At 45.9% G+C, this 22,360-nt stretch overlaps 2 protein-coding genes across 11 annotated transcripts in view; one reads left to right on the forward strand and one right to left on the reverse strand.

Annotated features, from left to right (window-relative positions):
* Positions 1 to 14,080, forward strand: part of RXFP4 (relaxin family peptide/INSL5 receptor 4) — a 16,452-nt gene extending 2,372 nt beyond the window's left edge. Inside the window, 4 exon segments of the mRNA XM_036273259.1 lie at positions 12,553 to 12,796; positions 12,799 to 13,072; positions 13,616 to 13,704; positions 13,707 to 14,080. Of these exon segments, the coding sequence (XP_036129152.1) occupies positions 12,553 to 12,796; positions 12,799 to 13,072; positions 13,616 to 13,704; positions 13,707 to 14,080 (981 nt within the window).
* Positions 14,081 to 17,634: 3,554 nt separating this feature from the next.
* ARHGEF2 (Rho/Rac guanine nucleotide exchange factor 2) overlaps positions 17,635 to 22,360 on the reverse strand; it is a 51,252-nt gene continuing 46,526 nt past the window's right edge. For all 10 annotated transcript variants that reach the window (XM_036272133.1, XM_036272132.1, XM_036272134.1 and 7 more), the window contains 7 exons: positions 22,055 to 22,174; positions 21,860 to 21,927; positions 21,685 to 21,720; positions 21,443 to 21,493; positions 20,356 to 20,799; positions 19,769 to 19,952; positions 17,635 to 18,774 (listed from right to left, as the gene is read on the reverse strand). In XM_036272133.1, coding sequence (XP_036128026.1) covers positions 18,701 to 18,774; positions 19,769 to 19,952; positions 20,356 to 20,799; positions 21,443 to 21,493; positions 21,685 to 21,720; positions 21,860 to 21,927; positions 22,055 to 22,174 — 977 coding nt within the window. In that variant the 3' untranslated portion in view covers positions 17,635 to 18,700. The remainder of the gene's footprint in view (positions 18,775 to 19,768; positions 19,953 to 20,355; positions 20,800 to 21,442; positions 21,494 to 21,684; positions 21,721 to 21,859; positions 21,928 to 22,054; positions 22,175 to 22,360) is intronic.

Here is a 22,360-nt window from a genome sequence, read left to right on the forward strand (position 1 = left end):
GCATACAGGCCTTGTTTATGTCTTGGGATAGTTGTCTGCCTCTGTGGTCAGTAGCTTCTCATCCTTTTAAAGTCTTTTTTTTTTTTTTTTGGTACCTGCCCCTAGCGGAAACCAAACCCAGGACTCTGGTCCACAGGCCAAAGCTCCAACCCTTGAGCCTAACCAGCCAGGACTCATCCTTTTAAAGTCTTTGATCTCCACTGTAGATGGAGGTGAGCGTCAGAAACAGGGGCAGATGTCCATTTGTGGTTAGGCACATGTTAAGGTAAGGACAATACTGTTGGAGAGTCTTTAATTAACTTCTTTTTCAATGGACAAAAATTTTCTGGTTGTCATTTGTGGTCTTTGAAACCTGTCTCCTGGGAGTACACTGTGAAATGAATGTTACTAATTTATTTGTCCCTATAACCTTGTTAATGACTGATTGATAATAATACAGAATGTTTTCTTTTAGTTTTCTTTATATTTGGAAAACAAAAATATTTAAAAATTAGCAATATTTAAAATAGAATCATAGGAATAATTATTTTTACTTTCTTTAATCCTATAAGCAATTTTTTGTTTATTCTGATTATTTGCCAGTATTTGCATGAATTTAGTTATTCCTTAGAGTTCTATAAATCTTTACCCAGTTCAAAGCTATGACCTGCTTAGAAACCTGTAATTTGGAGTAGGTCAGAGTTCTTTTCATGGATTTTTCTAAAGATGTAATATCTCTGCAAATGCATGAGAGTAAAACAATGACAGTCTATAAATGACAAATTTTTATTTATTTATTTATTTTATCCTCACCCGAGGACACTTTTCCTTTTTGTTCAGGTAGAGTGGGAGGGAGAGACAGGAACAGAGAGAGAGAGAGAGAAACACCGATGTGAAAGGGACACATCAAGTGGCTGCCACCCGCACGACCAACCAGGGCCGGGGACAAACTGCAACCGAGGTACGCGCCCTTAGCGGGAACCGAACCCCGGCCTCTCGGGACCGCAGGTCAACACTCTAACCGCTGAGCCAAACTGGCCAGGGCTATAAATGACAAATTTTTAAGTAGTATGGTTATATATTTGATTATAATGCAACTGATAAAAAACAAACAAACTGCTTTTCTATAAGATGTAACATTCCAAGACAACAGTTTCTTGATAGGGAAATTATTCCACACCACTTCTTCTCCAAGAATCCACCACTATTTTAGTTCCTGAATGAGTAAGGATGACACTTTCTACTACATAATTAGTGAGGTATTGTTTGAACAAATGAAACATATTTTGATTTGTGTAATTTTTTTTTTTTATCTTCACCCGAGGACACTTTTGCATTTACCTTCAGACATAGCAGAAGGGAGAGAAGGAGGAAGAGAGAGAGAGAGAGAAACATCAACGTGAGAGAGAGACATTGAGTGGTTGTCACCCACATGACCCCAACCGGGGCCGGGGACAAACTGAAACCGAGGTACGTGCCCTTAGTGGGAACCAAACCCAGCACTCTCTGGTCCGCAGGCCAACGCTCTAACCGCTGAGCCAAACTGGCCAGGGCTGATTTGTGAAATTTTGAGGTACAGTCAGCCCTCATTTATCACGGTTAATCAGTTCCAGACTCGACCGTGATAAATGAATTTCTGCAAAGTAGGATTTTTTATTTATAAATCCAGTATTTTCACAGAGCATAGAAAACTTGTTTACAACCTTCTAAATACACTTTTTAACATTATTAGAGCCCTCTAGACATGAAATAACACCCTCTAGTCACCATTACACTCGTGTTACCCAATATATTAGACAAAATACGAGAAGACATATTAGACATTACAAATATCATATTGTTATTATTGTACATTTAATTACACACACACAGTTCTTACACACAACCATTAACCTATGAAAGTAGTGCAACTTGTTTGATGATGAAGCAACGAAGATGAAGAGATGTACTGCACAGCAAAGAAGAGCAAGGTTACTGCTCCTCTGAAGGCACGACCTCAGTAGGAGAGTCTTCAGGTGGTGCAGTGTCTTCAGCAGGTGCATCGTCATCTTCTTCCACTGAAGGAGCACAAGGAGTAGGCAGTGGGTGTCTGGGTGCGCAGCTAAAGAACATCGTGATAGGCAGTTGCTGGTGCTGTCTTTTCATATGCGTGAGGAGGCTTTTGTAGGGTTCTCTCGCTCCATCAAGTGCATTCTGGAACCGCAATGCATGCATCATTTGTGCGGCCCATTTGTCAATCATGTCGTGTACTACCTTAATAGTTCTCACGACTTGCGAGAGATGCTCAAGTGTAAGAGAGATGCTTCCTCCTCCTGACCCCCAGGAACCTCTGGCTGCTCTTCCTCCTCCTCACTCACAGACTTAGTCATCTCCACCGGATCCTCATCAGTTAAGGGATCCAAATGTGTCTCCAGCAGCTCATCCACGTGTTCTGGATGATACTTGCCTTCCTCAAGGATCTTCTGGAATGTGTTGTTCATGTAGTCCTCTGCTACAGGCTGGTCAGCAGAGGCAGCTTCTCCATGAAGAACGACACTCTTCAGATGATACCTCTTCTGGAACTTCTCGAACCAACCATTGCTCGCCATGAAATCCATGAACATTGCAGAAGAGAGTCCTGGTTGAGGTTCATCCGCCATAAAGCGCTGATAGAGATGCCTCGCCTTCTCCTGGATGACCAGCGAATCCAACAGAATGTTTTTCTTGCTACTGTCGCTGATCCAAACGGCTAGGGCAGACTCCGTTTTCACTATGAAATTACTATGACTTGTTACGACGCGCTTTGCTTCCTTGTTGAAAGAGACAGTAGTTGTTGCACATATGTTCTTTTCATCTTTATGGATGGAGCAAACGGTAGACTCATTCAAGTCATAATGGCGAGCAACCTCCACAATTTTCTTGCCATCTTTGGTCATATCCAAGAGTTTCACCTTCTCCTGGATGGTAAGCATCTTCCTCTGGTGCTTCATCGTCAGAAGGCTTGGAAGAAGCAGCACGTTTAGGATCGTGGGGCTTAGATAACAGTTCTCAGAAATCGCAAACTCAAGAGCAAAGATGCTTCTGATGCATAGCGATGTAGAAGCATGTATGAAGGAAATGAACTTGCATGAGGCTGAGCCAATCAGTGGCCAGGATAGGAAGAGGATAGGATAGCCATTCAGTGAACAGCACGCTCTAATTGGCTTGGTTTCACCACACCCGATTTTTTGGAAAAAAGTTATTGCCCACACACAAGGAGTGGTCGAGCAGTTGCACCGGCATTGAAGAATTTGCAGGGGTGCTCGAATACATAGGCCTACAGTCCATATGTAAGTAATTTTAATTGTAATTGTAATACAGGGGTGTATAATTGACTCAGACAACCAGTGCACACTGTATCATTTTCACTGTCTCAATCGACTTTTTTGTTTGTTTGTTTTTTGGTACGTGCCCCTAGCAGCAACCAAACCCGGGACTCTGTGGTCTGCAGGCCAGTGCTCCAACTGCTGAGCCAGTATATTTGAAAAAACCACGATAGAGTGAAGCTGTGAACATCGAGGCGTGAAGTGGCGAGGGACAACTGTATTAGTAGGATACCTATAATATGAGAGGGAATCTAGCCGTATAAATGCCTACAAATGCTTCAAGTGTACACAATAGCTATTCTGTTTTTAAATTATTAATACTATGTGTGCATGCTATTGTATGTGTTTTTATGTATGTAATGTATGTGGACTGATGATACATAGATACACCTTGATAGTGGAGTCTAATATGCTAAACCTTTAACTCCATGCTTTAAAAAATGAATATTTTAAGGAGCTACATGACCTACTTTATGAAGTCTAGAAGTTTGAAATGAGTATGGAGTTTAACCATAATGAAGCCATCATTATCAGAATATGTATATCTCCTCTGAATTTACTAAGAAGTTGAAGAAATGACCCTGGCCGGTTTGGCTCAGAGGTTAGAGCATCAGCCTGCTGACCAGAGAGTTCTGGGTTCGGTTCCCACTAAGGGCACATACCTCAGTTGCAGTCGTCCCCAGTCCCTGTTGGGGTTGTGTGGGTGGCAACCAATCAATGTGTCTCGCTCGCATGGATGTTTCTTTCTCTCTCTTCCTCTCTCTCTCCCTCCCACTCTATCTGAAGATAAATGCAAAAATGTCCTCAGGTGAGGATTAAAAAAGAAAAACTATAATAAAAAATATCATCTTTCAATGTATTTTAAGAAATACTTCTGAAGATAATTCTTTCAAAGTCCCATTTTTGTTGAGGAGCAGCTAAGTGATAGTGCTGTTTCAGAATATATCTTTTTATGGGACAGCTCTTAATAGTTTACCATTCTGTCACCTCAAAACATTATGTAGCAATAATATGGAACATGTAAAGACGCCATACTATGACCATACAATCCCTAGGATGATTGATTCTGTATATCACCTAAATGCAATGCTGTTTGCCAGGCTGGTACTGGTTTTGAGGGTTGCTATTGTCCTATTTAATCAGGTAACACCATACAACTTTGGTATGTAGGTAATTGAAACAGTTAAAATAGGCTCTGCAAAATATTCCAAATACTTTAAATTAAGTCAGAAGTTAACTTTATATATCCAACTTATTTAACATTGAATAAACAAACTAGTCATCTTTAAGCCTTCTGTAGTAGATAGTGTTAGAAGGAAACATATATATGTCCATAGTTTATTTTGTTTCTTTTTTCTTATTTGAAGGGAACATGGTTCTCTTATTTGCATTTATAACCGCTTCATCTGTTAATTACTTTCTATTCATGGTAGTGCATAGTATAATATTATAAAGAATATGTCCCAAGCCATAAAAAAGCATTAATATTTAATTGAGTATTATAATAACCAAGAATGAACCGAGTATAGAATGATAGATACACCACAATTACTATTTAGATATTAAATATATTTTAGCTATAGAAATGAGGTAAAAGATCTTCTGCCTTTGAGCTTTTTTTTTTTTTTTCTTTATTGATTTTAGAGAGAGAGGATGGGAGAGGGAGAGAGAGATGTAAACATCGATGAGAAAGAACATCAATTGGCTGCCTCCTGCATGCCCCCCAATGGGGATTGGACTCACAACCTGGGCATCGAACCAGCGACCTCTTGGTGCATGGGTTGACACTCAACCACTGAGCCACACCGGCTGGGCCTCAGAGCTTTTTTATTTGTAGAATTTGGGCAGAATTTATAAAACTTACAGATCAACAAACATTTATAGCATAACATGTGCTTCTTGTTTGTTTTTGTTTTTTTTATTCTCACCCGAGGACATTTTTCCATTTTTTGCACAGATAGAGTAGGAGGGAGAGAGAGGAAGAGAGAGAGAGAGAGAAACATCGACGTGAAAGGGACACATCGAGTGGCTGCCACCCGCACGACCGACCAGGGCCGGGGACAAACTGCAACCAAGGTACATGCCCTTAGCGGGAACTGAACCCGGGTCTCTCCGGACCGCAGGCCGATGCTCTAACCGCTGGGCCAAACCGGCCAGGGCAACATGTGCTTCTTGATTAGATTCTATAATATGGCTTTCAGCGATTTCTTGTGAATCACTATTTCTTTTTTTTTTAAATTCTCCCCAAGGATATATTTTTCATTGATTATAGAGGGAAGAGAAGAAAGAGAGAAGCATCAATGTTAGAGAGAAACATTGAGTGGTTGCCTTCCATATGCACCCGGACGGGGATCAAATCTGAAACCTGGGTATGTGCCCTGACTGGGAATTGAACCTGCAACCCTTCGATGGGGACGACATTCTAACCAACTGAGCCACACTGGCCAGGGTATGAATCACTATTTCAATTTCTCCTTATGGAAGCATGTATTCTGTCTGAGATCAGATACATTTATAAATAGTGTGAATATATATGACAGAAGTTTGTGGATTTAAATTTCTCTGTTACACAATACACTTCATGTACAAAGGGATCAACCATTACTACTCTAGTTTTATCTTTATTTTTCTCTGAAGTATGCATAAGTGCAGCATATGAATTTGTGACTTCATATTAACTTAGTACATACATGTTTGCGCACATATGAGTAGTGTCATTTATTATTTTAATTTTTTTATCCTCGCCCAAGGACATTTTCTGCATCTATCTTCAGATAGAGCAGGAGAGAGGGGAAAGAGAGAGAGAGAAACATCGATGTGAGAGAGACACCTCGACTGGTTGCCACCCACAGGATCCCAACTGGGGCTGGGGACAAACTGCAACTGAGGTACATGCCCTTAGCGGGAACCAAACCCAGGACTCTCTGGTTGACAGGCTGACGTTCCAACTGCTGAGCCAAACCAGCCAGGGAAGTAGTGTCATTTATATAGGATGTTTTTGCATTACAAGCACTGAATGGAATTTTAATATACTACTTTTTTTTTACATGACTAGTTTTTGTACATTTTACTAATGCATCCCAACATCTAGTTGAGGGTTAATTTAATGATAATTTTGGTTCTGAAATGAGAGCAAAATTGGCAAAACAAATTAAAAACCATGCCTAGCTAGTGTGGCTCAGTAGTTGAGCGTTGACCCATGTACCAAGAGGTTGCTGGTTCGATTCCCATTCAGGGCACATGCCCAGGTTGTGGGCTCAATCCCCAGCTGGGACCATGCAGGAGGTGGCCAATTGATGTTCTCTCTCATCGATGTTTTTGTCTCTCTCTCCCTCTCTCTTCCTCTCTCTCTAAAAATCTATTAAAAAAAAATTAAAAACAAAACAAATTAAAAACCAGCTTCTACTTATGACTTCTCTGTGATGTTGTTATCCACACACCATCTTTAGCTCTGAAAAATGTAGAAATAAATACATCAGCCTGCTTTTTGCTCAATACTATAAAGTAGTTCTAAATATATAAAAGTTTATAAAAGAGACTTTAGCATTTGTTTCTGCTTTACTTTTTTTTAAGTGTACACACACACACACACACACACACACATATTTAATCCTCACCCAAGGATATTTTTCTATTTATCTTCAGATAGAGTAGGAGGGAGGGAGAGAGAAAGAGAGAAGGAGAGAGAGAAACGTTGACGTGACAAGGACACATCTACTGGTTGCCTCCCACACAACCCTGACCAGGGCTGGGGATGAACTGCAACCGAGGTACGTGCCCTTGACCGGAAATTGAACCCAAGACTCATTGGTCCAAGGGCCTACATTCTAATTACTGAGCCAAACCTGCCAGGGCGCCATTACATTTTTTTTTAACCTTTATTTTCTTTACTGAGTTTAAAGAGAGAGGAAGGGAGAGGGAGAAAGAGATAGAAACATCATTGAGGGAGAACATCGATTGGCTGCCTTGTGCATGCCTCCCACTGGGGATTTGGCCCACAACCTGGGCATGTGCCCTGACTGGGAATCGAACCGGTGACCTCTAGGTGCATGGGTCAACACTCAACCACTGAGCCACACCAGCTGAGCCATTAAATATTTTTGAAAGAGAAACTAGCTTTCTTTAATTTTCAAAAATAAGACTGGTTGTATATATTACTATATATATATATATATATATATATATATATACACACACACACACATACACACACATATAATTTTTGTGTAAGTATATATGTATGTATAATATATGGAATCAAGGCCCATGTTATTTATTTTTCTTTCTTGATTTTAGAGAGAGAGGAAGGGAGAGTGAGAGAGAGATAGAAACATCAATTAGAGAGAACATCGATTGGCTGCCTCCTGCTTGCCCCTCACTGGGGATCAGGCCCACAATCTGAGTATGTGCCCTGACCAGGAATCAAACAGGTGACCTCTTGGTCTGTGGGTTGACGCTCAGCCACTGAGCCACACCGGCTAGGCAAGGCTCATGTTATTAAATTTGTTTTAGTCTAATTGTTGAATGGTTAATAATTCTTTATCATTTATTTCTAGATATAATTTTGAGATTTTTAAAAATCATATTTTCTGTATTTGGAAGTTGAATTTTTATGTTAATAAGTCAATTTAAATTATAAATTGAAAAAGCAAAAATGATTATGTTTAATACTTCTTTAAGTTATTATTAGAAGTTTTTTTTTTTGGTGTTTTTTTTTAATCCTCACCCGAGGACATTTTTTTTTTTGTTCAGATAGAGTAGGAGGGAGAGAGAGAGAGAGAGAAACATCGATGTGAAAGGGACACATCGAGTGGCTGCCACCCGCATGACCAACCAGGGCCGGGGACAAACTGCAACCAAGGTACATGCCCTTAGCGGGAACTGAACCCGGGTCTCTCGGGACCGCAGGCCGATGCTCTAACCACTGAGCCAAACCGGCCAGGGCTAGAAGTTATTTTTTGAAAGATTATTGCACATTTTCCTCCTCAGTTATGCAAACAGGAAAATTTTATTAATTTTTTTCCTTGCCCTGGCCGGTTTGGTTCAGCGGTTAGAACGTCGGCCTGCAGTCCAGAGAGACCCGGGTTCGGTTCCCACTAAGGGCGCGTACCTCGGTTGTAGTTTGTCCCTGGCCCTGGTTGGGTTGTGCAGGTGGCAGCCACTCGATGTGTTCCTTTCACGTCAATGTTTCTCTCTCTCTCTTCCTCTCTCTCCCTCCCACTCTGTCTAAACAAAAAAAAAAGGAAAAATGTCCTGGGGTGAGGGGAAAAAAAAAATTTTTTTTCTTTATTTATTTTTTGTTTTTAGAGAGAGAGGAAGGGAGAGGGAGAGAGAGATAAAAACATCGATTAGAGCCCGGCCAGTGTGGCTCAGTGGATGGATGAGCGTCAACCCATGCACCAACAGGTCACCAGTTCGATTCCTGGTCAGGGCACATGCCCCGGTTGGGGGCCTTATCCCCAGTGTGGGGCATGCAGGAAGCGACCAATTGATGTTCTCTCTCATTGATGTTTCTATCTCTCTCTCTCCCTCTCTTTCTAAAAATCAATAAAGAAAAAAAAATTTTTTAAAGGAAAAAGAAACATCAATGAGAGAGAACATCGATTGGCCACCTCCTGCATGACTCCACTGGGGATTTGGCCCACAACCTGGGCATGTGCCCTGATTGTGACTCAAACTGGCAACCTCTTCGTGCACGAGTCAGTGCTCAACCACTGAGCCACACTGGCTGGGCACAAACAGGAAAATTTTAGAAAACAACTTAGGTCAAAGCAATTACATACCAAGTAATGAGTAATATAAAACATTATTTTGTGCCTGGCCAGAGTGGCTTAGTGGGTTGAGCATCATCCCATGGACTGAGAGGTCCTGGTTTGATTCCCAGTCAGGACACATGCCCGGGTTGTGGGCTTCATCCCCAGTAGGGGGCATGCAGGAGAGCCAATCCATGTTTCTCTCTCACATGATGTTTCTGTCTCGCTCCCTTCCTCTCTCTCTAAAAATCAATAAAAACGTATTTTAAAAAAAGAAAGAAGCCCTGGCCAGTTTGGCTCAATGGTTAGAGCATCAGCCTGCAGACCAAAAAGTCCCAGGTTTGATCCCTACCAAGGGCATGTACCTCTGTTGCGGTTAGTCCCCGGTCCTGGCTGGGTCATGTGCATGGTGACCAATTGTTGTGTCTCTCTCACACCGATGTTTCTCTCTCTCTCTCTCTTTCTCCCTCCCACTCTGTCTGAAGATACAGTCGGCCCTGGTTTATCATGGTTAATCAGTTCCAGACTCTACCACAATAAATGAATTTCCACAAAGTAGGATTCTTTCTTTACTATACAGTCTGTCCCTCGCCATTTTGCGCTTCCACGGTCACGGCTTCCCTCTATCATGTTTTTTTCAAATACAGTACAATATAGTATAGTAAACTGCAGTAGAGTGAAGCCGCAACCTTGGAAGCGCGAAGTGGCCAGGGATGACTGTAAATGTAAAAATATCCTCAGATGAGGATTAAAAAAAAAAAAGGAAAAGGGGAACTTAGATACTGTACAATCCATTGTGACATAAGGAACTACTGCTATATATGGCTTTATATATATATATTTTTTTATCCTCACCCGAGGACATTTTTTCTTTTTTTGTTCAGATAGAGTAGGAGGGAGAGAGAGAGAGAGAAACATCAACATGAAAGGAACACATCGAGTGGTTGCCACCCGCACAACCCAACCAGAGCTGGGGACAAACTGCAACCGAGGTACATGCCCTTAGTGGGAACCGAACTCGGGTCTCTCTGGACCACAGACCGAAGCTCTAACCACTGAGCCAAACCAGCCAGGGCAATTTATTTATATATTTTTGACATAGAAAACTTTTGGCCTCTTTGCCTGTGGTACTTGGGAATTTTACATACACCCCTTTGGGGTCACACATCAGTTTGGGTTTTACGTGACAGATGTGTGACTGTGCTCTTTACCTTTAGGAGCGGAAGTCCTGTACGTTAATTTGTCATTTGAAAGCACAACTAGAATTTTTCCTTTTTGAAAATTCTCAGGCTGGTTTTCAGAGTAAGCAGAGATCACTGGCAGTGGGATGTCAGTCATTTAAAGATGCTAAGGGAAATTATGCTGAGACCAAGCACCCTTCCTCTGGATTACTCTGCCATGCTTTACTGTCACTGTCCCTCTGTCCACATTCTGTTTCCCTCTGCAGCCTAGAAGCTTCCCAAAGGCAGGGAATACTATAATTAGTGTATGAATTAATAATGCAAGAGAGCCCTGGCCAGTTTGGCTCAGTGGTTGGAGCGTTGGCCTGCAGACCAGAGAGTCCAAGGTTCAGTTCCCGCTAAGGGCACGTACCAAAAAAAAAATCTGTATGCTTCATCTGTTAATAAATAGTTTATATGTCAAAAAAAATAATAATGCAAGAGAAGGAAGGAAAAAAGAAAGAATCAATGAATGAACCAACAAAATTCTAGAAAAATGAAAGGGCACAAAATGAAGTTCTTAGACTTGGCCACCTGGTGGCATTATTTCTCTATATAACCACAAGTGGGTGTTGCTAGAGCAAAGGAAAGGATTTAGATTAGAAATGAATAAAGGTTAAAAAAAAAAAAGAAAGAAAGAAAGAAAGAAATGATCAGAGGACCAGATATTTCAAATGGATATCAGAACTCTGGAATTCTGACCCAGCATTTTTTTCTCCAAGCCAAGAGAAAATAAGTCTAATGCATTAAGTAGACACCTTCACTGCTGGATTGGCAAGATGACTCCTGGATGGGTGAAAGAGTAAACATGGGCAGTTCTGTAGGCCAGGAGGTAACCCGTGGGATTCATCTGAACTTGGGCTGGACAGTTCTCTTCTGCCACCCAGTTCCTTGCTGAAAAACCCAAACATCCTGGCATTCGTCTGGATCTCTTAGGGTTCATTAAACCCACTGCTGCTTTAGTGTCCTGAAGAGCCCCTCTCCTCCCCCAGAACTCTAAGAGAACTGAGCATCAAACATTGTAATTAGTTGGCAGAGGCCAGGAAGGTGTTGAATATTTTGAAATCCTTGAAAAAGCCTCACTCTTCTCTCTACCTACCTCCCACCCCTTTTGCCCCATCACAGCAAATTCTGCGAAGGGTAGGGATATGGGCACAAAAAGGGAGGGCCCGATGAAGCACTTTTCCTGTTAGGACTGAGATCATGGGGAGACAGGATGAGGTGTGGTGAGGGTGTATCTCAGGATCCACAGCTCTGAAATAGGGTTTGGGATTGGAGAAGAGAGTGGGGGATGCTGTGGACTTCTGACTCCATAGACTAGAGCAGCAAAGGTGCAGAGGCCGTGAAGTGATAGAAGTTAACAGGATCAGGAACAGAAGTGAGGGCATGCCCAAGTCCACTCAGGTCCTCTCAGGCTGTTCCCAGTAGGAAGAGAACAGGAAGCTGTGACTTCTCCCCTTTCCCTCCCTGCCCTCAAGGTCACTTGCTGCTGCATTGAATTAAACCTGTGTTTTAATTGGCACTGTTCCCTGGGCTTGGTGGTAATTGCTTAGTACTCTGCTCCCTTCCACCACAAACACCCCAAACTTTTCTTTGAAATAATAATCATTTGTGAAATATCAACATACAAAGTGCTTTGTTTTTACACATATTATCTAATCATCACACCAGTCCTGTGAAGCACAGACTTATCTGAACATTTTAAGCAAAAAACTGAGGCTCAGGGGGATAAAGTAACTCACCCAAAGACATGCAATTGAGTGAATACCAGATTTGGGCTCCAGAACACCTCTCTCTCTCTCTCTCTCTCTCAGACACCCATTCTGATTCCCTGCCAAATGCCCCCTCCCAGGCCCTAAGGAAGCACTGTCTGCAGAGAAGGGGGGTCCTGCACACTGGTAGGAAGAGAAGCTGCAGTTTGTTTCCCGTTATCCCTGCGATGGGGTATCTCTGGTTCTCTCCCTGGGGTGGAGGCTTGGAGCTGCTCTTCATGGTGGGGAAATTCTCCCTTCTCTCCTCCCTCTCTACCACATAAAGCCCTTCCCACACACACACATATACACACACCAATGTCTGGCCCTCTCTTACCCTGCCCCACCCACCACCAATCATGACCAACAGGGATGGGGTGGGTTGCTCCATCCACACCCTGCCCTCTGAGGTTTGGAGCCTCCTGCTGAGAGCCCCAGGTATCCACTGCCAGTCTGGCACTAGGCTGGCTCCACTGTCCAACACTGTATCCTCTGATGCCCTGAGATACCCACACCCAACACCTCTGCCACCCTGCCTACTTTCTGGATCAGTATTTCTGCCAGCAGTGTGCTGAGTGTGGATGCTGCTGTGATGCCTTCCCTGAGGATTGTGGTTGCCCTGACCTATGGGCTTGTAGGAGCAATTGGATTACTAGGAAATTTGGCTGTGCTGTGGGTGCTGGGTAACTGTGCTTGGTGAGCCCCTTGCCTGTTGTCTGACACTTTTGTCTTCAACCTGGCTCTGGCAGACCTGGACTGGCACTCATTTTCTCTTTCTGGACAGGTGAGTTGGATTTCCACTGGTCCTTTGGAGGTACCCTCTGCAAGATGGTTCTGATGGCCACTGTTTTCAACATCTATGCCAGCATCTTCCTCAACATGGTGCTGAGTGTTGCTCAATACTGGGTGGTGGCGATGACTGTAGGACCAGGCACCCACCTTTCCCTCTTCTGGGCCTGCATGGCCACCCTGGCAGTGTGGGTGGCAGCTGCCCTGTTGACAGTGCCCATGGCAGTCTTTCCACTGTGCCAGCCCCACCTTCAGCCTCTTCACCCCCTTTCTGCATCTCTCACCTCACTGTGCCCCACCCACATCCTTGACTTGTTATTATCTTCACTTTCCCTCTAAATCCTGACTTAAGGAGAGACACACACAGACTTCCAGCCAACACCAGGGTTTTACACTTGGGGCTTGGCTGGTACCAGGGATCCATATGGCATCTTCCTGCAGGGGAACTACAGCTTTTGCAGCTGAGGTGTTTGAAGCCACCAAGTGTCTGTGGGCACCACTGAGAGGATAAAAGGGTGGAGATGGTCAGGGAAGGAGGAAACTTTTGGCCCTGGCACCAGAGAAAGACAAGTGTATATCCTGTTTGAGATGAGAGGCCGGAAAGACAGGCAGAGGGAGATAAGCTAGGTCCTGACTTCTGATCCATGAATCTAGAACCCCTTAGGTAAAATTTCCTGGAATTCTCACAGGAGGCAGAGGTGGCACAAAGAATGCTTTTGTCCACACTGAACTGGAGGTGGAATTGGGATAAAGAGTCAAACAATTTGGGGATGATCCAGATGTTTATTTTTAGAGGGGGAGGTGTGGGGTGTGCGTCTGTGCCTGCTGTGCTTCTCCAGCAGGTATTGGTTGGGGACCTACCAGTTGCAGAGGGCATAATCACCCCCAGCGACCTGCTGTGGCTGGCCTTTCTGTGGCGGCAGTGATGGTGATGGCAGGACAGCAGCGTCATGGCCCGCTCTGTCTGCATCCTGGTGGTCTCCTCCTTCCTCTACTGGTTCCCCACTACACTGTGGGGTGTCCTGGTGAAGTTTGACCTGGTACCATGGGACAGCACTTTCTACACCATCTATACCTATGTCTTCCCTGTCACCACCTGCCTGGCACACAGCAACAGCTGCCTCAACCCTGTGCTGTTCTGTCTCCTACGGCAGGAGCCCTGACAGGCCCTGGCAGACACCTTCATGGATCTTTGAGCATGGCTGTGGCCCCAGAACTGAGGCTGGATGAAGCAGGTGGCTTAAAGGATGTAGGCAGGCAGGCAGGGGAGAGCACCTCCCCAGGAGAGTGGCCCTTCTGCCACGCTTGCCAACTTGGACAAAGGACTACTTGGGTGAAGGTACTAGGGAGAGGCGGCCTGTCTGTCAAGATGCAATGCCCTTATGGAAAGTCTGATCTTCAATCCCGATCTGGGTGTGGTGGAATAGGGGAGGCCAGGCCCAAGACAGGGCTGGGTATGACAAAGCTTAGTCTCCATTTGGAGGTAGGAAAGAAGAGGATCTAAAAATAAACATCTGGCCCTGACTGGTTTTCTCGGTGGTTAGAGCGTTGGCTTGCAGACCAGAGTCTCAAGTTCGATTCTGGTCAAGGGCACGTACCTTGGTTGCGATTTGGTCCAGGTTCTGGTCAGAGTCAGGAGGCAACCAGTCGATGTGTGTCTCTCACATCAATGTTTCTCTCTCTCTCTCTCTCTCTCTCTCTCTCTCTCTCCCCCACTCTATCTGAAGATAAATGGAAAAATATCCTCAGGTGAGGATTTAAATAAATACATATAAATAAAAATAAACATCTGGATCATCCCCAAATTGTTTGACTCTTTATCCCAATTCCACCTCCAGTTCAGTGTGGACAAAAGCATTCTTTGTGCCACCTCTGCCTCCTGTGAGAATTCCAGGAAATTTTACCTAAGGGGTTCTAGATTCATGGATCAGAAGTCAGGACCTAGCTTATCTCCCTCTGCCTGTCTTTCCGGCCTCTCATCTCAAACAGGATATACACTTGTCTTTCTCTGGTGCCAGGGCCAAAAGTTTCCTCCTTCCCTGACCATCTCCACCCTTTTATCCTCTCAGTGGTGCCCACAGACACTTGGTGGCTTCAAACACCTCAGCTGCAAAAGCTGTAGTTCCCCTGCAGGAAGATGCCATATGGATCCCTGGTACCAGCCAAGCCCCAAGTGTAAAACCCTGGTGTTGGCTGGAAGTCTGTGTGTGTCTCTCCTTAAGTCAGGATTTAGAGGGAAAGTGAAGATAATGACAAGTCAAGGATGTGGGTGGGGCACAGTGAGGTGAGAGATGCAGAAAAGGGGTGAAGAGGCTGAAGGTGGGGCTGGCACAGTGGAAAGCATGGAAAGTGGTGCTAGTCTCCTTCGCTCCCCCAGGGGCTTCACCTGGATTCACATTCTAGCTCTGAGGGAACTGGGTAAGTTATTTTATTTCTCTGTACGTTTTCTCATCTGTAAAATGGGCTGCTGCCTGAAACAAGAGTGTTCTCTGACCCTCCTTCGGGGCAGGAAGTTCCCCTTTAATTTCCAGACCCACAGAGACTCAAGACTCAGCAACAATAAAGGTTGGCCATCACAAGGGACTTTCGGGGGTGGGGGGCAGCCCCTGGAAAGGTGGCAGAAAGAAGATGGGATGGAGCTCCCACTTCCATTGTCACTCGCTCCAAGCTCTGGCATGGCTTATAACCCAGAACAACTCTAGCCACGCAAGGTCAGCTGGGAGCAGTGCCTGTGTGGAGCTGCTCGAGGGCAGCACAAGGCCTGTAGGCACTCCTGCACCAGTTCCATCTGGTTGCTGAGAAGAGGCTGCGAACAGCCACCCAATTCACCACATTATTAAGCAATAATAAAGAGATTTAATTAGCCTCTTGATGTTTAATTTCCTCTTTTTGATAAAGTTTAAGCTGTTTCTAAAACTCCAGGTCTGTTGCCAGCCAATTCAGGATGGGAAATCCTTACCTACCTAAGTACCCTTTTGCCACCCCACCCCCAGCTCCTCCAATGGCCCTGCCTCTGCCGGGCTCCAGATACTGCCCCTCTAGGAGCCTCTCTGCTTTATGGGACCCAGAGGTAAATATTGACCAAGTTTAAACAGGTCCAATCCAGAGATGAATGCACGTAGGCTTACCCTTAGAAGGGGTGGGGAAGGCAGGGGAGGGTGCAGCGATGGAGGGTGGCTGGGCAGCTCCTCTAGAATGGAAAGGCATTACTGTGGCAAAAAGCTGGGCCCTGGCTCCCTAGTAGCATGAAGCCAGGGAGATTTGAAACTGCAGGAGGGACAGAGTTGACTGGAGTTTCCAAAAAGGGGATTAGGGAAGGGGCAATGTGACATCTTGTTTCCAAGGATGAGGAGGGCTTTTTGGTCACAGGGCCACAGGAGGGGCAGAGCTGCCAGGAAGAGCGGTGGGTTCACACATGTTGACCAGCATCCTTCACTGGGTCCCTGTGAACTTGTGGGAGGAGCCTGTGTTCCCTTCTGTGGTCTTTGGGTATAATCTAACACCCTCCTCCCACCCAGCATCGGTCTTCCTCTCTCCTCTCCACCTTTACAGCCTTGGGTCCCAGCTGACAGAGCAGAGGGTGCTGAGCCATGTGTCAGTGTTTGACACCTGGAGCTCTGATATTTTTAGGCAGAGTTGAAGGGCACAGGTAGTGAAGGCTGCAGCTAGGAGGGCTGACCCATGCCTGGCAACTTCTCTGCATCTAGATTTCCACATCTTTAAAATGACAGCAATTCCTACTGCAGATTCTGTAAGGGATGAACAAGTACCTTGTAAAGGCCTGATGCTGGTGGATGAGAATCACAGGAGTGGAGGCTGCTGGCTACTCTTCTAAGCCTGCCCCCCACCATGGGATCCCAATTCCTCATTTTAGCTGAGGTCTTAAACCCCCTTCTTCTCATCTCACCCCATCAGCTCCCACAGAGATATGTACACCTATGCCAGCATTTCTACAACCCTAGACACACCTCCCCCCATAGCCCCAGAGTAGGGTATTAACCAGAAACAGGAAGTAAAATTAATCAAAATGAGAACTGAAATTAACCTAATCTCTCACTGCCTCAAGTAGCCAAAGAACAAAGGAGCAGCTCCTCTTGGGGAACCATCTTGAAGAGGTTACCCCAGGCTCTGACACTATGAAGAACCAAGGCAGAGTGGTGGCTGAATCTGAAAACAAATGGCACTGAGGCTCAGAGGAACTGTGCCAAAAGGGAGGGAAGGGGGCAAGAGGCTGATGCAGTTTCTGAGCACAAGCATGCAAATGAGATGAAAACAAGTTTTCTAAAATTGGAATCCCCAACAGCCACTGGCATCTAAATACCCCTTATTCTTGCGTTTGTGAATATCAACGATGACAAAAATAAATTGGTAGCCGTTTCTTTTGTTAGAGTCCACTGTCTTCAGTGAGGCCATCTTACCCTTCCTGTGAGATTGGCCCCTTTCGGAGGAACACAAGTCACTGCCTGGCTTTCCTCAACAGCACCATCAGAAACAGCAGACTGCCCTGGCCGGTTTGGCCCAGTGGTTGGAGCGTCAGCCCGCAGACCAGAGAGTCCTGGGTTCGGTTCCCAGTGAGGGCACAAACCTCGGTTGCGGTTTGTCCCTGGCCCCGGTTGGGGTCCTGTGGGTGGTGACCAGTCGATGTGTCTCTCTCATTGATGTTTTTTTCTCTCTCTCTTCTCCCCTCTCTCCCTTCCGCTCTATCTGAAGATGAATGCAAAAATGTCCTCGAGTGAGGATAAAAAAAAAAAAGAAAAAGAAACAGCAGACATTCAGAGATAGCACTTCAGGGGTTTCAGGTTTTTAATTTTCCTTGCTTTATCTTTTTTTTTCCTTCTTTTTTTTTTTACAATCAAATTGGCAGAAAAATGGCTGAGGTTGGTGGGCACTGGGGGTCCACTGAAAATTCCCCCAATTCATGCTGAGGTTTCAGGTCATGGTGAGGTGAGGATAAGGTCAGGGTTCATAGAGATTTCCCAACTCACCCTAGAACTTTGTTTCCAAATGGCTGGGGAAGAGGTCAGACTAGGTCCCCCATTACTAAGGATGAGGGGTGAAGTCATTGTTTCCCTCATCCCTCAAGTTCTTCAGATGTGGAAATAGAAGGCTGCAATTTCTAATTGCCTACAATCTTCTCTTAAAAATATAAAACACGTGCAGTTGGCTTTGGTACAAAAAAAAAAAAGAAAGAAAGAAAACAATAACAAAAAGACATTCTGGTCCCTGTGGGCTTTTCCCTCAGCCCCAACAGACCATTGTGGCCATCTCAACCTCTATTCCATCAACTCTAGGAAGCCAGGTTGTCTCCTGGGGTTCCACTGAGGACAGAGAGAAGAGAGAACAGCAGTTAAGAGGTTGAGGAGAGAGGGATATGGCCCTGCCCACAGCCCTTCTTAAGGGGCAATATTGTCCTACAGCTGCAGCCGCTCCTCAAAGACGGTGTTGCTGGGAGGGTGTCAGGGCTAGAACCCAGCAGCTGCATGGTTAAGTCTGAATAAACCCCAGTAGTGTTAAAGGACAAGGCCCCTTGATCCCTATGGCTTGGTTCCCATGTCCCTGGTCCTCTAACTTTCCCCTCTCCCTCCATAACTAATAAACAATAAATAAATAAATTTTCCTAAAATAGAAGGAAGAAGGCATGGAAAAATTGGCATCTGTGGTGTAACTTCTGGATGCCACCAGGGGGCACTGTGGCCCAATTCCCCCAGCTTTCCCAAATGGCCCCAGGTATCCAAGGATCCCAAGAGCTGGCAAGGACAATCAGCAGTTCAAGTGTTCCCTGGTCATCGGCAGATTGGAGCCCCCGAGGTTCGCCTCCCCCAGTTATGTTCTTCAGGAGGCACAGGAAGGAGGGAGGGGCTCCCTTAGCTCTCTGAAGTTACAGGCTCCCCATCACGGCTCTCGGTCTCCTCTGGGATGTCCTGCATTCGGGTGAAATCTGAAGGGGATAGGGCAAGTTAGTGAGTGAGCAGAAGCTCCCATGAGCATCCCTACACTAATGCCTCCTCATCTGTGGGCTCAGGAGCTCTGAGTGCTGTGAGGGATGGCCAATGTCTGTGAATGCTTGGGTGAGGGAAAAACCTCTGTTAACAAAGTAATGTGCCCACACCTGGGTATTTTATACACTTGGTAAGTATATGAAGATACAATTCGATCAATAAAAAAATATTTTAAGATTACTATATGAAGTTATAGTAGCTTTTGGTTATTTTGTATTTCCAGAACCAACTATAAGAACTTGGAAGTCTTTGATATTTTTTTACTTTAAAAAATCTATTTCTAGCTAGCCAGTATGGCTTAGTGGTTGAGTGTCAACCCATGCACCAAGAGGTGGCCAGTTTGATTCCCAGTCAGGGCACATGCCCAGGATGTAGGCCCAATCCCCAGTGGGGGGCGTGCAGGAAGCAGCCAGTGGATGTTCTCTCTCATCAATGTTTCTATCTCTCTCCCTCTCCCTTCCTCTCTCTCTAAAATCAATAAAGAAAAAAAATAAATTAAAAAACTAAATATATTTCTAGCCCTGACCAGGTAGCTCAGTTGGGTAGAACGTTGTCCTGATATGCCAAAGTTTCTGGTTTGATCCCCAATCAGGGCACATACAACAATCAATCAGTGAATGCATATATAAGTGGATGGTTCTCTCTCTCTAAAATCTATATCTATCTATATATTTATTTCTACTTATAAAGGTTGGGAATCACCAACTTACTTGAGAAGGAGTGGCCCCTACATTCTTTGCTTCTTAGAGTTTCACCACTCATTCACCATCAGACAAATCAGGAAATCTTTGTGTCCACCTCAAGAACTACTGTAGACCACAGTGGTTAGCTAGGGGCCTTCCTAAATGTTCCTGTGCTCCAGGAAATCACAGCCCAAGGGTCTGAACACAGGTTGCACCCCACTTCTATTCTATGTCTCTGCCAGGATCTCACCTCGTGGACTATGGGGCGGAGACAGACAGCTGCTACCTTCCTCCTCACTGCCAGTGTCAGGGTCACTGCTATCTTGTAGCCGCTCCTCAGGGCTGCCCAGCTCCTGCCTCTCTCGATCCTCAAAGGGTCGGTGGACAGAGCGAATAGTCACAGGCAAATCCAGCCGGTCATGGCCTCGGCTGGGCTGTGGACCCCAAGGAGGAAAAACAACAGGTGAGGGAATGAGCAATGTGAAGACTGCAGACCCTGCTCAGCTTGGGGCAATGGGCCTTCCTAGGCCCCAAGACTCAATTCTCTCAGTAGATCCACCACTGACTGATTTCTTGCACCCACCTGAATTTTTCAGTTCTCTAACTAGTGTTCTAATAACCTTCAAGTCTCACTCCCAGAACCAGCTCAGGATTTCTGCAGTACTCCAACTGAGAGACGGCTTCCTATTAGGTCCTGGCCAGTGTGGCTCAGTGTGCCCCAAAAGGTCGCTGGTCCAATTCCATTTTCATTTGGGCTCAAATCCCCAATTCCTTTCAGGTTCTCCCATGAACCCCGAAGTCCACCTCAGGTCAGTTCATTACTCCAACCTTTCTTACCTGCGGGGGGATGAAACTCAAGTACAGGGCATCGCCTGCCGGGAGGCTCCGACGGCGAGGATCCAGAGGCCTGCGGACCCAGGGGGCCTCCTGGGGGAGGGGGTCAGCCTGACCCAAGGCGGCCAGCTGCCTGCGAGCCTCTTCGGCCTCCCGCTCCAGCAGAGCCCGGGCCTGCTCACTCTCCCGGAGCCGGGCTTCCAGGCTGCCGGCCTCAGTTGCCCGCTCTTCGCCTAGACGCCGGCAGCGCCGCAGCTCCTCCTGCAACAGCGCGTGTTGCCGTTGCAGTAATGCCAATTCCGTGGCCTGCTTTTCAGGAGCCACAGGGGTAGCCCCTGCTCTGCCAGCTTCCCCATCTCGAGAGTTGACTCGGGTTAGCTTCTCCCGTCGTTCAGGGCCCTCAGGGAATCGGGCTTCCATCAATGTATCCTGCTGGGCCACGGCAGCCTGGGGTGGAATGGGGACAGATGGGTATATCAGAAACCTCCATTTCTTCTATCCTTCACCCTCAACCCCAGAACCAGCTCAGGATTTCTGCAGTGCTCCAACTGAGAGATGGCTTCCTATCAGGTCCTGGCCAGTGTGGCTCAGTGTGCCCCAAAGGGTTGCTGGTCCAATTCCTAGTCAGGGCACAGACCCAGGTTTCAGGTTCAATGCCCAGTCAGGGTGGGTGCGGAGGCAACCAATTGATGTTTCTCTTTCACATTGATGTTTCTTTCTCCCCCTCTCTCTAAAATCAATAAAAACACATTTTAAAAATGGTATTTGAGCATTGGCCCATGGATCAACAAGTTGTGGGCTTAATTCTGGCAAAGGGCATGTACCTTGGTTGAAGTTTGTCCCCAGCCCTGGTTGGGGTCATGCAGAAGGCTACCAGTCAATGTGTCCCTTTCACGTTAATGTTTCTCTCTCCCCCCCTTTCTCTCCTTCTTTATCCCTCCCACTCTATCTGAAGATAAACAGAAAAATATCCTTGGGTGAGGATTAAAAAAAGAAAAAGAAAGACCTATTAGAATGACTCTGTCCCACCTGAATGGGCAGCTCTGCTCTGGCTACTCCCCTTCCCCATTTCTGCCCCTGCCCCACTGACCTGCAGGCCATGTAGAAGTCCATAAAGATTGACCAATCGCTGTAACGCTTCCTGAGGATAGAGGAGAGGGTGGGAACAGAGCTCAAGCTTCAGGATGGAAGAACTGTGGGTATGGGGACAGTAAGACTCCAGATAACTTTGAGGTACCAACTCTCCGCCACACCCCTCCAATCTGGGCTCCAATTTCTCAGACTAAGAATATCCTCCCTTCAGTCTCCTATACCATCAAATTCCCGTCTCACCTCCTGGGGAGATCTCAGCTGATTTCCATTCCGATCCTGCAGAAATGGGCAAGGATAGGGAGTCAGCAGGCACACAAGTTCCTGATGCCTGTGCCTGATAGCTCCATGTCAAGAATCTATAGGCCAGCTGTCCCTTTCCCATCCTCTAGCCAAGTCCTGACATCTGAGGACCCACCTTCTGGCTGGAGTCTGAGTCGGCTCTGCAGAGCTCAAACGAGCCATTGAAGGTTCTGGCCTCACCATCTGTTGAAGGAGAAAAGGATGGGCTGAGCTCACTTCCCCAGGACTCTGACAGCCCTCGGTCCCTGGAACCACCCCATTCTCTTTAATCCCTCCCCCCATCACCTTGGTCTCCTGCCCTAGCACTCACTGGCAGTGATTCCAGGACTCGTGTTACCACCACTTTCTGCCTCCATGGGCAGCGCTGGCTCCCGGGGTGTCAAGAGCAGCTCCACTCCAGGCCCCACCAGCAGGTCTTTCAGGCCCTCCACTGAAGGGAAAGAAGAAGAGGTGAGGACAGAGGTAATACAGAGCCCTGTGAGAAACAGGAGGTGATGCCATTTGCCCAATGCACACGGACTATGCAGGCATCTAGGGGAAGGCCCCTGCACATGTGGGCTCTCACACCACCACACACGAGGCAAAGTTCATTAAAGGCGCCCAAGGGCAGCATGAG

This window comes from Molossus molossus, unplaced genomic scaffold (genome assembly GCF_014108415.1).
Source record: "Molossus molossus isolate mMolMol1 unplaced genomic scaffold, mMolMol1.p scaffold_m16_p_20, whole genome shotgun sequence".
NCBI classification, from domain to species: Eukaryota; Metazoa; Chordata; class Mammalia; order Chiroptera; family Molossidae; genus Molossus; species Molossus molossus.